Below are 16,569 nucleotides of genomic sequence, written 5' to 3'. Positions count from 1 at the left end.
TCGAGACCTGCCATTCTTGGGAAACCCTCAGGCCCAAACATGACTGGCATTGCTCAGGAGAAAGAACAGACCTGTCCCGGAAACTGGTCTGGGCAGGAGAGGTTGAGAGCAGAGAAGGGCCCACTGCTGGCCTTCTAGCCAGGAGCAGGACAGACTGGTCCTGGGCCCTGGGGGCTGGCGCTGTTGCTTTGGATACAGCCCTGTGACACCTTGGCCCACTTCACCCTGTAAAGGGCATCCGGGAGCCCTCAGGGGGATGAACCTTGTGCCTGCAGATTTCCTATGTCGAAGCCCTAATCGCCAGGCCCTCCGAATGTGACTGGAATTGACGACAGGGCCTTTGGAGAGGTAAGAAATGTAAAACGGGGTCACCAGGCTGAGCCCTCAGCCAACGGGACCTGTTGGGGAGGAGATGGGGACACAGACGCATACAGAGGAAAGACCCCGCGAGGACGCAGGGAGAAGACAGCTGCCCGCACACCATGGAGAGACACCAGGGTCTCGGTTTTCTAGTAAATTCCTACTGTTCGAGCTGCCCAGTATGTGGCACTGGGAGGGCGGCCCCAGCCACTAACAGGGGGTCACAACACGGCCAGGAGCCTGGAACGGTTCTCCCACCACCCGCCCGCGGGGGTCGAGCAACACACCCAGCCAAACGTGAACGTGGCCTTGCCTCCAGGGCAAGTCCCAATTTCGCCACAGAAGCCGCTGTGGGCATAAAGAGCAGAGGAAGAGGGGAACCCGGGTGGCTCAGTGGGTAGAGCGTGTGACTCCTGATCTCGGCTCAGGTCCTGACCTCACGGTTCGGGAAATGGAGCCCCGCGTCGGGCTCTGCGCTGACAGCACGGAACCTCCTTGGGATTCTCTGTCTCCCCCCCTCCTCAAAATAAATAAATAAGCTTTAAAAAGAATGGCAAAAGGTTGATTTGTGGAAGCAGTGGCTGGTGGGTCCAGGGTTCATTACAGGATTCTCTCTGCCTTTGAACCTGCTGGACAATGTTCAGTATGAAATATGAAAACAAGGGAGATTCAGGTGAATTAACTCGAGGCCGGCGGCCGTCACGGTGGGAGGGAAAAAATTACTGAAGCCTAGATTTCGTTATCCCTTCTCTTGTAGCAGAGAAGCCTGGACGTCCATCTCCCGAGGGCACCTGCCTCCGCCCCAACCTTCCCTCGGCCCGTCACCCCCTGGCTTGTGCAAATGGGCTCCAGGGAAAATCAGCAAATGTGTCCTGACGAGCGAGTCAGAGGAGGAGTGGGGTTTCTGCCGTTTCGAGTTTGTCCAAGCATGTGAACAACACCCAGAAACGTAAAGATTGCACGAACGGGAAAGACTGGAACCGACGCCCGGATCACAAATGGGTCACAAAAGGGAAAGGCACCTCCAGGGCACAAGACAGGGACACAAGACCCCTTCAGGGGAATTCTTGCCAGATCCGGACGTGTGCCCTCATCCTAACCGTGTGCCCTCATCCTAACCACGAGGAAACAATCCGACCACACCATGGGACATTTCAAGAAATGACTGGTCTGCGGGCGACTGGCGGGCTGGGTCGGTGGAGCATGTGACTCTTGGTCTTGGGGTTGTGAGTTTGAGTCCCATGTTGGGTGTAGAGATTACTTAAAAATAAAATCAAAAAGAAAGAGAGAAAGAGAGAGAGAAAGAGAGAAAGAAAGAGAGAGAGAGAGAGAAAGAAAGAAAGAAAGAAAGAAAGAAAGAAAGAAAGAAAGAAAGAGGAAGGAAGGAAGGAAGGAAGGAAGGAAGGAAGGAAGGAAGGAAGGAAAGAACTGGTCTGTCAAAACCACAGTGAGATACCATTCCAGCCTCACCCTGCGGGCTATAATCAAAGACAATGATGAGACGACTGGGTGGCTCAGTGGGTTAAGCATCTGACTCAATTTCAGTTTACATCATGATCTCACAGTTCATGAGATCGAGCCTCGCACTGGGCTTTGTGCTGACAGCACAGAGGCTGCTTGGGATTCTCTCTCTGCCCCTCCCCTGCTCTCTCTCCCTCAAAAACAAATAATGGGGTGCCTGGGTGGCTCAGTCAGTTAAGCGTCCGACTTTGGCTCACATCACGATCTCATGGTTTGTGAGTTCAAGCCCCAAGTCGGGCTCTGTGCTGACAGCTCAGAGCCTGGAGCCTGCTTCAGATTCAGTATCTCCCTTTCTCTGCCCCTCCTCAGCTTGTGCGCTCTCTCTCTCTCTCAAAAATAACTAAATATTTTAAATCAATCAATCAATCAATCAATAAAAATAAAATTGACTGTGGTGAGGGCCGTGCAGCTGTCTGAATATACTCAAAACTACTGAACTTTCAGTAAAGCTGTTACCAAAACAAGAAAAGCAAAAAAGACAATTGGTCTGCACTATTCCAAAATGTCAATGTCAGAAAAGCTCTCCACACCCACACCCAAAAAGTGAGGGGACTCTGACAGACCAAAGGACATTAAAGAGACATGAAAACCAAATGCAATGAGCCATGGTTAATAAAGTGTTAGATTTTCTTTTTAAAGCTATGAAGGAACTGTGAATACAGACTGTACGGGACAAGTTTTTACTGTACTAAATGTAATTTGGGGGGATGGAGGGACCGTGGTATTGTGGTTCTGTAGGAGAAAGTGTCATGATGTTTGCAACTTACTCTTTTCCTTAACGTTTATTTTGAGAGAGAGCGCGTGCGCACGTGAGCAGGGGAGGGGCAGAGAGAGGCTCCGTGCTGTGAGTTCAGAGCCTGACACGGGGCTCGATCTCACAAACCACAGACCACAAACCATGAGATCATGACCTGAGCCAAAATCAAGAGTCAGATGTTTAACTGACTGAGCCACCCAGGCACCTGTGCAACTTACTTTCAAATGGTTCCGTGAAGAAAACGGGGTGTGTGTGTGTGTGTGTGTGTGTGTGTGTGTGTAAAGAAAAAGGGAGAAACCAGTTTTGGGAAAATGTGAAAATGTGGGTTCAGTGGGAAAGTTTCTAGCTGTTCTTCATTCCAGCCTTTCATCTGTTCCTTACTTCCAAATTTCTCGTAATAAAAACGAGAAACGTTTTGATTGTGGTGGTGTTTAAACGGGTGTGCACGCACATTGAAATTTATCAACTTGTACGCTTTTGGACACATTTGTCCCACTTTAAATATGCGCTGTCTATCGAAGCGTAATGTCAGTCACACCTCCAAAAAGCCGCTAAGACGGGCCGGGGAAAAAAAGGCTGGAAAGCGTCAGAGTTATTTTTGCCCCACAAGCTCGCCGGCAAACAGCGAAACGGGCCAGCATCTCAAAAAATCAAAAACAAAAGACAAAGAAAGAGCTCAAGAGGAAAAAATGGCAAAGAAAACAAAAGGCAGTCTCCAGACAAGAAAAGGCTGATGGAGTCTGCATATGTGAAAAGATGTAATAAAACCAATAAAACACGTAATAAAAAACTTAATGACACACTTCGTAGGACAAGGTGTGGAAGGTAGAGCTCACACGTTCGGTAGGAGTGGAAACCGGCAGAATTCTTTGGAAAACAATTCAGTCGTCTTTCATGGTATTGAAAGCGTATATGGAAGTGGGGGTAAACACAAAACTAACTTATGTTGCCACAAGTCAGGAGAGCGGTTGGGGGACAGGGGAACTGGAACGATCCATTTCTAATTTTTTTTTTTCAATGTTTATTTAGTTTTGGGACAGAGAGAGACAGAGCATGAACGGGCGAGGGGCAGAGAGAGAGGGAGACACAGAATCGGAAACAGGCTCCAGGCTCTGAGCCATCAGCCCAGAGCCCGACGCGGGGCTCGAACTCACGGACCGTGAGATCGTGACCTGGCTGAAGGCGGACGCTTAACCGACTGCGCCACCCAGGCGCCCCAAGGAAAAATCCATTTCTACGTCCGCATGCCGGTGACACGGGTGTGTTCGGGGTGTGACAGTTCACGATGCTTTATACTTCTCATGGAGAAAAGCACACCGATTATATTCCAACTTGAAAATTTGTGAATGGGGGCATGGAGGGGGCTCCGTGGGTTGAGCGTCCGACTCTTGATTTCAGCTCAGGTCACGATCTCGCGTGTGTGGTCTCGAGTCCCATGGGGAGGGCTCTGCGTGGACAACACAGAGCCTGCTTGGGCTTCTCTCTTCGTCCGCCCCACCCCCCTCTCGAAATAAATAAACTTAAAAAAAAAAAAAAAAGTAAAAATAAACACTTGTGAACGCACAGGCCCTTTGACTCAGCGATTCCATTTCTAACAACCTGCACACAAAAATCTCTATAGAAAGACCTTTACTGCAGCCAGGTTTGGAGGGCACAAGAGGGGACGCTAACAAAATGTCAACTATTAGGCGTGGGTTCAATTATGGTACGTCCTGAATGATGGTTTGCTTTCTGCACTCCTCCAAAAGGAAGGAAGCAAAGCTTTATGTACCAATAAGATCTGGTTGCCAAAATTTGTCAAGAAGGAGAAGGAGAAGAAGGAGAAGAGGGGGAGGAGGGGGAGGGGGAGGGGGAGGGGGAGAGGGGAGTGGAACAGCATGGTAATGAAAAACAGAAAACCCACAAAGGGGCAGGATCTGTACGGATGCTCAGAACACCAGGCTACTCTAGGAAGGAAAATGGGAGATGGGGTCAGAGTGGGCAAGCAGATTTATTTTTTTTTACTCTTGAACTATGTGAAATGGCATTGCATGCAGCTACGGCCTTATTAAAAAAAAAAATGTTAATCTTCTTAAAAACAAAACAACTAAGGAACAAAGGACTAATAAGAACACCAACTCTCAGCTTCTCATTCAAATGTTCCCACCACATGGGTCCAGCTGTATTTTTTCCCCTGTGCTCCCCAAGATCCACACCCCAACGCAGCCGCCTGTGAACCGGACCCCAACCTTGTCTCAGCCCTTCCCTCCCCTGCCAACCCATCTTCCCAGACCCAACTCACACCCCTTCCTCCACCCCCTGCCCAATGCCTCCAGGCAGGGCACCAGATCTCTTCCTCCTGGCTCTCCACAAGGCCTTTCTGGCATCACTATTGATGTCTTGTTAAACCCTAGGTCCTGTGTGACCTAGGTCTCAATCTCCCTCTGTCCCTTGTTCACTCTGCCACAGCCCTACTACGGACCCTCTCTGGCCCTCACACACCAAACCTGTTCCTACCACAGGGCCTTTGCTCACACTGTTGCCTTTGCCTGGGATGTTCTGTCCCTCCAGCTCCTTCTCTTTCAGCTCACTTCCCTGGCCACTCTGTTCCAGTCATTTCCAATTCTGCAGAGGTGACAAGTGTGGGCACTCCCAGTCCTCCCTCCAACTGATTAGTGGAACTGGGGGCGAGAGCTTCAACCTTTCCATTGCCTTACTTTCCTTCTCCGTAAAACAGGGCTGATAAGAGAGGCTCTCTCTCTTAGAACAGCGCGAGACACATCCTAAGCTTAAACAAAGATTACCCATCATCATTAGCACATCATCTTCTCTTACCTCTTTAATGGTGCTTACTACTCCGAAATAACCTTGTTTTTTTTTTTTATTTAAAAAAAAATTTTTTTTAACGTTTATTTATTTTTGAGACAGAGAGAGACAGAGCATGAACAGGGGAGGGGCAGAGAGAGAGGGAGACACAGAACCTGAAACAGGCTCCAGTCTCCGAGCTGTCAGCACAGAGCCCGACGCGGGGCTCGAACTCACAGACCATGAGATCGTGACCTGAGTCGAAGTCGGATGCTTAACCGACCAAGCCACCCGGGCGCCCCTGAAATAACCTTGTTTTAAGTGTCTGACTTGTCTATTGCCTGTCCTATGAAAGGTCCTCGAGAGGGGACGATTTTGTCTGGCTTGTGCTCATATGGCAGGTGCTTAAGAAATTTTTGAAAATTGTCATAAAATACACATAGCATAACATTAACCGGTTGAACCATTTTAAAGTGTACGATTCAGTGCCATATGGTACATTCACAATGCTGTGCAAGTCACCTCTGCCCGGTTCCGGAACATTTTCTGCCCGGAAGAGAAACCCCCGATGGATGAAACAGTCACTTTCCACCCCACCCCACCCCCTCCCCTTAGCAACCACTCATCTGCTTTCAGTCTCTATGGATTTGCTTGTCCTGGAACATTTCACACAAATGCCATTGTACAACATGTGGCCTTCTGTGTCCGGTTTCTTTCACCTGTTTGCAAGGTTCATCCGCGTATCACCTATCCGTGCTCCCCTCCTCTTTATGGCCAGATAATATTCCATGCTTGGACAGGCCACAGTTTATTCATTCATCAGCAGATAGACATTTGGGTTGTCTCCACCCTTTGGCTAACGTGAAAAGCACTCCGATGAACACTCATGTACAAGCCGCTTCATAATTTTTAATTGAATAAGTGAGTATATCACTTTCCCACCAGAGTCCCTTTCTTACATAAATATCTCCCATCATTTACTAAAAAATCATTCAGTACCTGGTATTATACAACCTAGTCGCATTCGGCCCTCCAATTCATCTCCTCCGGAGAGGAGACAGAGAGGTCAAGTCAACTGGCCCAGGATCAAAAGCTAGTAATTCCAATCCATGTCTGTTGGACAGCAAGGCCCATGCTCCAAACCAGAGCACCGCAGGTTTATTTTAGACGAGGCCTAGCTTAGACCATGGGGTGTTTCTTTAAACACCCTCAAACCTCACAACCCACCAAGCCGGTCTGGCTCCGACTTAGTAACCCCAGGCATGCTGAAAACGACATCGCCAGCATACCCAGTTTTGGTGCATAATCTTTTGATTAAGATTAACAAAACAGTCTCCCCCAAGCCCGGCCAGTCTGGGCGACAACGCTCGGCAGGAAATGTCAGGTCAGTCTCCTTCTAGATGCTGCGTTGATGGGGGGAGGGGAGGAACGGAAAGGGTCATGAGGCATAAAGACCCATGAAGGCACCAGCTGCCTGGGTTTAATTCCCGGCTCTGCCACTCAGTTTGACTTGAAGCCACTCACATCACCACTCTGTGCCTCAGTTTCCCTATCTACAAAATGAAAACATGAACAGTACCTACTCATAGGGTTTTTCTGAGAATTAATTGAGTGACTCTATCTATAAAAGCACTCAGCACATTTTAAGCGAATAACAGATTTGTATTAGCCCCGTGGAAGGCACAAACCTTGGTCACCCCAGAAAGAGTTCTGATCTCGACCCAAGAAGAATGCCAGTCTGAGTTGGGTTTTGTTTTGTTTTATCTCAAGCACCAGAAAACTTTTTTTTTTTTTTTTTTTTTTTAAATCCTGAAAGTCCTTCCAGCAGGGCTAAGCAAAGTGGATTTGTGCCTTGGCCGGAATGTCAGCAAAACGATGTAGTTGACACAGATTCAGTCATTACTCTGGGCCAGGAAAGCACCATAATTATAGGAAGCATTCATAATTACAACCGCATAATGAAGGGGATATTATTATTAGCCCCTTTTAGAGGATAAAGAAACTGAGGCTCAAGGAAATGAAGCCACACGTGGCCCAAAGCGGAGCAGCCCGTCAAGTGGTAGCCAGAACCTGAGTTCCCAAACCCCAGGGCTAGCCAGCCCGGAGCAAAGACATCAACAGGAGGAACAGCAAGGGCTGTCCTCAGGGAACCACGTTACCACATGCAACTGTCTTTCATTCACTTCCCCTTTCTCGGGCCCGAATGAAGCCTGTCCCACCGGGCTCCAGAGGGCAGCGCAGGGTGCGGACACACGTTCCCGCGCTCCTCCTGAGCGCTCGACACAGCAGCTCCAAAGTAAAAACGCTCCGAATCAAGGGACGGCACACAGTAGGAGCTCAGGTGGGTTACTGGGCCAAAGCAACAGAGGAGACTGCAATCAGTCCCTTTCTTTTCTTGTAAAGTTAAAAAAAAAAAAAAAAGCCGAGATATCTTCGCAGCAGAAGGAGGAGGGCCTAAGGTGCTCGGGGGAAGTGGGTCGGCGCGAGGCTGGCAGAAACGCGGGGGTTGCTGGGGAGAGGGCAGGGCGCCCCCTGGGCAGCGCGCGCGGCGCCTGGCTCACAGTAGGTGCTCATTCAAACGCGCTGAATGAATGAATGAGAGGCGCGGCCGGCGTGGGCGCAGCCCAGGGACCGCGCCGCGCCCGCGGGCAAGGTCCAAGGAGAAGTGCGGCGCCGGGCAGAGGGCGCCCCGAGGCCCTGCGCCCGCCCCCCGCCCCCCGCCGTGCGCCGCCACCGGCCGCCGGGCCCGACCCCGGCCGCGCTCCTGGGGGCCGCAGGCCGCAGAGGCCCCGGGGCGCAGGCCGGCCTCCCCTCTCCCCGCCGCCCGGCGGCCCCGGAGGCCGCGCACGGCCCAGGCCGGCCCCGGGAGCCAGGTGCGCGTTGGCCCGGGCAAGGTGACAGCAGGCTCGAGCCCGGCGCCCACCTTGTGAGCGGCGCGCACGTTGTCCTCGCCGAACAGGCTGCTGACGCTCTGCGAGAAGGTGTTGACCGTGCGGCGGTAGCTGTTCTTCTCGGCGCCGCCGCGGCCCCGCGCCCCCTGCGCGCCCGGGGCCAGGAGCCCGAGCAGCAGCAGCAGGAGAAGCAGCAGGAGCCCGGGCCGGGCCCGGGGCCCGCCCGAGGCGCGCGCGCCCATCCTGGGGCCGGCGGGATGCGGGGTCGGGAGCGGGGCCGAGGGCCGCACCGGGGACGCCGCGGCTCCGGCGGGGACCGCGTTAGCGCGCTCGGGGGCCGCGCGCCGCGCCTCTGTCAGCCGCCGCCGCTGTCGCAGCGCCACCTGCCCCGCCCCGCGCGCAAAGCCGCGAAGGCCCTGCCCACGCCTCGCCCCGCCCCCCGGACGCCGGGAGCCGGCCGACGACCCCGCCGACGACCCCGCGCGGGGCCGGTGCGGCCAGAGGCTGCTTCGTCTCCCCGCCCCCACCGAGCTGGAGGGGGGTGGGGGTGGGGGTGGAGGTGGGGGAGCGGTTGACCTTTAAAAAAAAAAAAGTAATTGTTATTTTTAACTTTTCTGTAAAAAGGAGGCCGTGCTGGTAAAACTTGCAACGGCCTCAGCAAGGATGGTGACTGCGACTGATTGGAAAACCAGATACATGCATGTCCCTGAATTTCTACTGATCCCCAATACTTGGCCACCGTTGGCGATGGCAAGGGCAACCGCTCCTCCACCCATTCATTCATTCTGAGATTTTGAATTAAAGGGAAAGCATCAAGCATCCCTCCTGCCTTTCCTCACCTACTATTTCAGCCTCACAAAACGGGAGGAGGGAAAGTTCTCTGAACATAAGTCCAGCTGGTAAATGAGGAGGGAGCCAAGGAGCTAGAAAATCATTTTGCCCCTTAGGGGAACGATGGATCCAGGCGATGGTCACCAAGAGACTGAAACCAAGAGGTGAATGCTTGGTGGGGAACTTGAAAATGGAGGCGCCAAGTTGTCCAGACCTGGACGCGGGACAAACCCTAGAAGCAGGAAGTACCTGCCCCACCTGGGATGGATTCTTGCCCGAACCCTTTGAACCCTAACCGGATCTGGTCTCTACAGCTAACCAACAATTTACAGGAAATATGGGGGATGGAGGAGAAAATGAGAAAGCAGCAGAAGCAATCAGTCAAATCCAGAATGTACAGGGCAAGCGACCCAGTGTCTTCAATAAATTAACTGGTATACAAAGCCAAGGAGGATTATTGATTTTAAAACACCCGTGAGCCATAATAGCCAAATGCAACCCAAGGGCCTAAAGCAAACGGTGTCCAACCGTTTTTCTGAGATAACCAGGAAAACTAAACTTAACCTTTGCCAATCCAAAGAGTGAAAAATTGTATTTTATTTTTGAACTTACACTTCTCTGGATTCCTGATGAAGCTTTCACGTATTTAGTGGCCATATATTTTAAGTTCTTATTTTTTAAGAAAAGTTTTACTGAAGTAGAGCCTACACACAGAAAAATACCCAAATCGTAAGGTGCTTCTGTATGCATTTAAACAACACATGAGGTAACCAGCACCCACATGGAGAAATGGAACGTTACCAGCTTCCTGGGGAAACTCACTATTTTGCCTCCAAAATTTAGGGACTTAATTTTGCCTGTGTTTGAACTTTATGTATATGGGATCAGACAGTCTGCTCTTTTGTGATTGGTTTTTCAACATAGTTATGAGAGCCATGTTGTTGTATATACGTCTTGTCTTTTTTGTTTGTTTCCAGTGTATTTATTTTGAGAGAGAGAGAGAGAGAGAGAGAGAGAGGCAGACAGAAGAGAGACAGAATCCTAAGCAGGCTCTGCACTGTCAGCACAGAGCCAGATGCAGGGCTCAAACCCACAAACCGCAAGATCATGACCTGAGCTGAAGTCAAGAGTCAGATGCTCAACAGACTGAGCCACCCAGGCACCCCTATGTCTTTTCCTTCTTGTTTTACACAACATTGTATTTTCTGGAGATAATACTTTGGTATATAAGGAAACTATAGGAGAAGTTACTATTACCCACTTAATTTTAACATGGACACACCTTTTATTTACTTAAACATATTTAAAGGAAAAACTGCAGATCACTATCATTCTAAGCAATAAGACCCCTGAAACCAGAGGTTTGATATGCTAATTATTCTCTCTCCTCCCCAAAATTCGTTTAAATCAGTATATAACTTTATAAACATGTTCATACATACATTATCTAAGTCCTCTCATGCACCACCTGTGTGTTTATAGGGATGTTTTTGCTTTTGAATTTGGGGGGAAGGAGAAAGTCTATACAATCATGCTCTTCATTTATTCATTCAGTGATTATTACATTCAGTAACTCCTTATTGCTTACCTACTCTGCAGCAGATGTTGTTCTAGGTTCCTTTCTAAAATTCTAAACTAAGGGGTGCCTGGGTGGCTCAGTCCGTTAAGCCTCCGACTCATGATCCCACAGTTCCTGAATTTGGACTCACAGTTGGTGAGTTCGGCCCGTGCTGGATTCTGCACTGACAGCAAGGAGCCTGCTTGGCATTTTCCCTCTCTCTCTCTCTCTCTCTCTCTCTCTCGGCCCTTCTGCTCGAGCGCACTCTCTCTCAAATAAATAAACATTAAAATAAATACAATTCTAAAATAAATCCTAATGCCTTCACCTGGTTTTTGTTATGTTATTTAAATGTCTGCCCTTAATGAACTCATGCTTTTAACAGAAAAAATGCTGCACGATGTAACTGTTCTACACGCCACATAATTACAGGACTCACAAAATACATTATTTCCGAATGCGCTACAGACAATGTGATATGGTAATGAGAGTTTAAAGCCGACTAATAGATACTTTCTTCTTTTAGTTCTTCTGTCCCTGTAATGGAAATACTTCGTGCCTTTTTACTACACAACTAATTATGTTTCTTATCGGAGTAACAGAAACTGCAAATGAGCAAAAAAAAGAGAAGCAGTTTGCAATGGGGACAGGGTTATAGTTGGAAAGGTGACAACACAGCCCCACTCCCAGGTAGCCAAATAACTATTAGCAGGTAACTCCGATTTAGGGACTTTGCCTACACCACGTGCGAACTATCCCCAGTTTAAATTCAGGCCTCCCAGGAGACCTCAGGCCTCGTTCCCGCCTCTAACTTGGCCCCGCCCCGCCTCCCCTCAAGCCCCGCCCCCAGCCCCCTGTTGTTTCCCAGCTCTCGCGAGAGTGCAGCCCGGCAGTCTCGCGGCCTGAGCCTGGGGCCTGGGAGGGAACCCACGTGGGCTGGGTTTTGGGGTGCGCGGCTCCCGCAGCCAGCCGTTAACCCTGCCGGACCCAGCGCCATGGGGAAGCTGCGCCGGCGCTACAACGTCAAGGGGCGCCAGCAGGCGACCCCCGGCCCCTCGAAGGGCCCCCCGGAACCGCCCCCCGTCCTGCTGGAACTAGAGGGTAAGGCGTCCGGGACGGGGGCTGGGTTTCGGGGAGGGGCCGAAGGGCTCCGCGACTCTGGGGCGGGGGGCACCGGGAGGAACCTCCTCTCAGATGATCCGGGGAAGGGGAGACAGTGACACTATGGTTTTAACGGTGAATTTGGGACAGCCCCGGGGCTTGCTCCTCTATGGGAGTCCGGCCCTAGTTTATTACTTTCTAAAGTTTTTTTTTTAAGTAATCTCTGCACCCAGCGGTGGACTCGAACTGAGGACCTTAGCTGAGATCAAGAGTCGGGTGCTCTTCAGACTGAGCCGGCCAGGTGCCCCCACCCCTAGTTTAGTAGTATGGGGGAATGTGGGCAAGAAAATAAGGTAATTCTCTCTATTCCTATGGCTGTTTTATAATCTCCTTGCCAACGACCCCCGAATAAGTATGTTTAGCCCAGACCTGTCTGCTCAGCTCCAGGCTGCTTGACGTTTCTGCTCAGACTCCTTTTTAGTAGGAGCTGCCAGGACTTTAGGAGACATAAGGGAAGAGGAGATTTAAGGGAAAAAAAAAAAAAAAAGAATCTGCCCTGCTGAGCCTAGTAGATGCTTGTGGGAGGAAACAGGCAAAAGCAGACAGGTAGAATATACAGGATGTTGCGTGGGTATAAATACTAAGGAGATAAAGCAGAATGGGTGTTTGGGTGGGTTGCAGTGTCCCATCGGGTGGGCAGGGAAGGCCTCACTGAGAAGGCGTTGAGTCAAGGCCTGAAGGCAGCCAGGATGGCTGAGTGGGGGTGAAAGAAGAAATGGGGGCAGGATCATGTAGGGTCCGCGGGGTGGGGTCGTGGTGAGGACTGTGGCTGGGGCAGGGTTTAGAGCGCCAGGGGGACATAGGCTTATGCGGTAACAGCATCTCTGTGGCTGCTGCGTAGAGAAGCAGTAGAAGGTTAAGTAGAACCAGGGTGGTCGGTTAGGAGCTTGTTCATTCGTTCACGCAGGGAGCAGGTGAGCTGGTGGTGGTCAGGCTACGAGGAGCTCACAGGATTTGCTGGCTGAGCGTGCACAAGAACACTGATGTCGAAAAGGACTCCCAGGCGCTGGGCCCAGCCGGTGGAGAAAAGGCAGGGTGGGCAGCTTGGGAGACCCGGAGCCATGTTTGGGATATGAGTGGTCTGGGGGTCCTGTTCCATAACCCAGGCGGCCAGGGTAGGCAGGCAGGTGCTTGAGAGAGGCCGTTCCTGGGGGAGATGGCAGTTTGGAGTCATCTGTGAGTGGAAGGGGTTTGTTCGTTTCAAGCCCAGGCTGGATTAGCTCACTGAGGGGGTGAGTCCTGCCCTGGAGAAGGATATGGGGACGAGAGCTCTGGGGCGTGTGGTTGTGGGTGCCGTGGAGGGGGACCCACCATCCGCATCAGATGTTCCCAAGGGGTCAGGGAGGGAGAGAGGGACCTCTGGATGTAACCAGGGAAGCTGTCCATGACCTGGATGGGGCCACTTGTGCAGGAGAGCTGAGATGAAGTGACTGAGTCCGTTCAGAGTTGTCTCGCAGGCTCCTGAAAAGGATGCGGTCCCAGGTCGGACTCACCCAGCTGAGCGCACGTGCTCCCTGAGGTCCAGCCGAGTTAAACATCAGGAAACAGTGGGCCTAGGCTCTGGAGATGCACAGAGGGAGAGCAGGGCCGCTGGAAAGGCCTGTGTCCCTCGACCCACGACCTGGCCTTCTGTTCTGCACTCTCGTTGGGCCTGAAAGGCAGTGAGGTTACCAGACAGAATTTTAGGGTGGGAATCTGGAGCCTGAATTCCCTCCTGAGAAGTCGCACGGATAGGCTGGGGGCTGACCAAACCGCCTAACATCTCCATGCCTCAGTTTTCTCATCTGTAAAAGGGATCCAGGAGGAGCAGTCGTCCTACCCCCGTCGGAGTTTTGGAGGAGGTGATTGGAGCAGGGGGGGCCTGAGGTCTCTTGGACCCAAAGATTGGGGAAGGTTCTTTCCCACCTCAGGACATCTCCAATTAATCCCCGCCTTCCTGAGGGGCCAAGAGGAGGCTTATAAAAACATCCATCACATCGCCTGCCTTCTTCAAAGAGCCTTCCCCGACCACTGACCTAACATCGCCACCCGCTGCCTGATTTTTGTTTTTATCACTTCCCTTATTATTATTATTTTTTTCTATAGTACTGTGGTTCTCAAATTTTTGGACCGAGGACCCTTTTACGTTCTTAAAAACTGAGGGTCCCAAAGTGCTTTTGTTGGTGTGGCTTCTATCCATCAAAACCAAGAAATTTTGAAACCAGTATACACGAGCACACGCTTTTTCAGCTGTGAGAGCAGCTACACGTCACACGATTTGGAGCCTCTGGAAAATGCTTGCTGTACGCTCTTTTTTTTTTTTTTTTTTTCCTTTCTCGCTTTTAATTCTATTTTATGCGAGAATTGCACAATGGATCACTTGCATTGCTTAAAATTGTCTCGTTCTCTCCCACGTTTTGTGATACAAGGCAAGATGGACGAAGCCAGAGGAACTACTGAAAGTCAGGGCCCCCACGGAACACGGGAGAGGGGGGCCACAGCAGGTTGAGTTGAAGAGTAATGTGGTGGCCGAATTTGGGTCTAGATTGTATACTTTCAGACTGTGACATTTATTTTTTTTTTTTAATTAATTAATTAATTTATTTTTTTTTTTACCATTTATTTATTTTTGAGACAGAGAGAGACAGAGCATGAGCAGAGGAGGGTCAGAGAGAGGGAGACACAGAATCCGAAACAGGTTCCAGGCTCTGAGCTGTCAGCCCAGAGCCCGACGCGAGGCTCGAACTCACGGACCGCGAGGTCATGACCTGAGCCGAAGTCGGACGCCCAACCGACTGAGCCCCCCAGGCGCCCCCAGACTGTGACATTTAAAAGTAGGTATGGTACATGGGGCGCCTGGGGGGCTCAGTTGGTTAAGGGTCTGACTTCGGCTCAGGTCACGATCTCGCGGTTCGTGCGTTCGAGCCCCACGTCGGGTTCTGTGCTGACCGCTCAGAGCCTGGAGCCTGCTTCGGATTCTATTTCTCTGCCCTCCCCAGTTGGTGCTCTGCCCCCCTCCCCCCCAAATAAATAAACATAAACAATTTAAAAAATATAAAAGTGAAAATAGATATGGTACAAACTCAGTACTTAGTCCCCTGCGTGTCTGAGGAGGACGTTGTACCAGTGCTCTGAAAATAGTTTTGACCTCACAGGTCTGCCGAAAGCAGGCCACATTCTGAGCGGAGCACTGCTGTCCCGTGTACCCTCCCTCCTGGCACCCGCTCTCCTCTGCCTTGACCGCTAGGGTGGAGGTGCCCTGACCCGCGTGGCGGGTGCTGGGTAGGCAAGCCGAGTGAACGGTGGTGGGCCCGCACCCCCGGTCCTGTGGGGGCGCTCAGGGGGCTCACACAGGGGTGGGGAGGCCACATGGAGCCGCCCCGCACCGAGCCGGTGGCGTTAATGTTGACCGTTACTTGGCCTCCGGAGTCTCCGGTCCCTGGGCCAGGGTTCAGGCATGTGTGTCTCTCCAGATCAGGGCACGCTGAAAGGAGTTGACGCAAGCAATGCGCTGGTTTTGCCGGGAAAGAAGAAAAAGAAGCCCAAGGCCCCTCCCCTGGCGAAGAAGGAGAAGAAGCCTCTGACCAAGAAAGAGCGGAAAATGCTGCAGAAGATCTTAGATCAGAAGGAGAAAAAGAGCCAGGTACGCGTGTTGTGGCAGGGTCTGCGCACGGCCCCCCAGACTGCGGAGGGATGGGGTCTGTGTCCCCCCAACTTGATCTCTTCCTTGGGACTGTCCCGTAGAACTTTCCGGAATGCGGGGCGTGCTTTGTGTCTACGCAATCCCATACGGGGTAGCCACTAGGCGTGTGTGGCTAGCAAGGTTGAGGAATTGAATTCTTTATGTGATTTAATTAATTTAAATTTGAATGGCCTCCCCGTGGCTGGCCCTTGACTGACCGCTCCAGCCGGCTCAGTCTGTCTGGGACAGACTGACGGGCCCAGGTTTGTTGAGGCCAGCTGTCAGCGCAGAGCCGGATGTGGGGCTCAAACCCACAAACTTGAGATCACGACCTGAGTCGAAATCAAGAGTTGGACCCTTAACCAACTGAGCCACCCAGGTGCCCCTCCCTTCGTACTTCTTTGCAGAACAAATTTTGTATTGGGAAATTCAAACCTCTACAGAAGCAGAGAACCTAGTGTAATGGACTCGTGTGTCCTTGTCACCAGTGCCAGCGGCTGCCAGCCCAGAGTCCCCTTGTCATCCCTCCTGTTGGCCACTTTCCCACCTCCGGGGTCAAAGCCTGGGAAGCACAAGTCTGTATTGGTGTCCGGGGCTGCTGAAACAGGACCGCAAACTGAGCAGCTTAGGATAGGGTTGTATTCTGTTGTGGTTCTGGAGGCCGGAGTCTGAAATCAAGGTGTCGGCGGGGCCTTACTGCTTGTGAAGCCTCTAGGGGAGGGTCCACCAGCTTTGGGTGGCCCCCAGCGTTCTTGGCCTGTGGCCTCATCTGTCCAGTCTTGGCCCCTGTCTTCACGTGGCTGTCCTCTGTGTGTGTCTTGTAAGGACACTTGCCTTGGGATTTAGGACCCACTTGGATAATCCAGGTCTCATCCCGGGATCTTTAACTTAATTACACCGAAGAGACCCTTTCTCCAAATACGGTTGCGTTCTGGGACAAGAGTTATCCTTTGAGAGGGCAGGACACCATTGTGTTTATACATAAACAGTTTCAATTGTATCTCTAAAATAAGGGCCATTTAGAATAACGGCAAGAGGGGCGCGA

The 16,569-nt window shown here is 51.4% G+C and overlaps 2 protein-coding genes across 3 annotated transcripts in view; one reads left to right on the top strand and one right to left on the bottom strand.

Moving 5' to 3' along the window:
• The window catches only part of LOC115528256 (BRI3 binding protein), a 28,958-nt gene extending 20,332 nt beyond the window's left edge, over window positions 1–8,626 (bottom strand). The window contains exon 1 of the mRNA XM_030336203.1: window positions 8,346–8,626. Coding sequence (XP_030192063.1) covers window positions 8,346–8,555 — 210 coding nt within the window. The 5' untranslated portion in view covers window positions 8,556–8,626. The remainder of the gene's footprint in view (window positions 1–8,345) is intronic.
• A 2,995-nt stretch (window positions 8,627–11,621) lies between these two features.
• DHX37 (DEAH-box helicase 37) overlaps window positions 11,622–16,569 on the top strand; it is a 28,523-nt gene continuing 23,575 nt past the window's right edge. For both annotated transcript variants that reach the window (XM_030336202.1, XM_032595384.1), the window contains exons 1-2: window positions 11,622–11,803; window positions 15,316–15,485. In XM_030336202.1, the coding sequence (XP_030192062.1) occupies window positions 11,698–11,803; window positions 15,316–15,485 (276 nt within the window). In that variant the 5' untranslated portion in view covers window positions 11,622–11,697. The remainder of the gene's footprint in view (window positions 11,804–15,315; window positions 15,486–16,569) is intronic.

The sequence above is a fragment of the Lynx canadensis genome, chromosome D3 (assembly GCF_007474595.2).
Source record: "Lynx canadensis isolate LIC74 chromosome D3, mLynCan4.pri.v2, whole genome shotgun sequence".
NCBI lineage: Eukaryota > Metazoa > Chordata > Mammalia > Carnivora > Felidae > Lynx > Lynx canadensis.
This window is presented reverse-complemented; position numbering and strand designations above follow the sequence as displayed.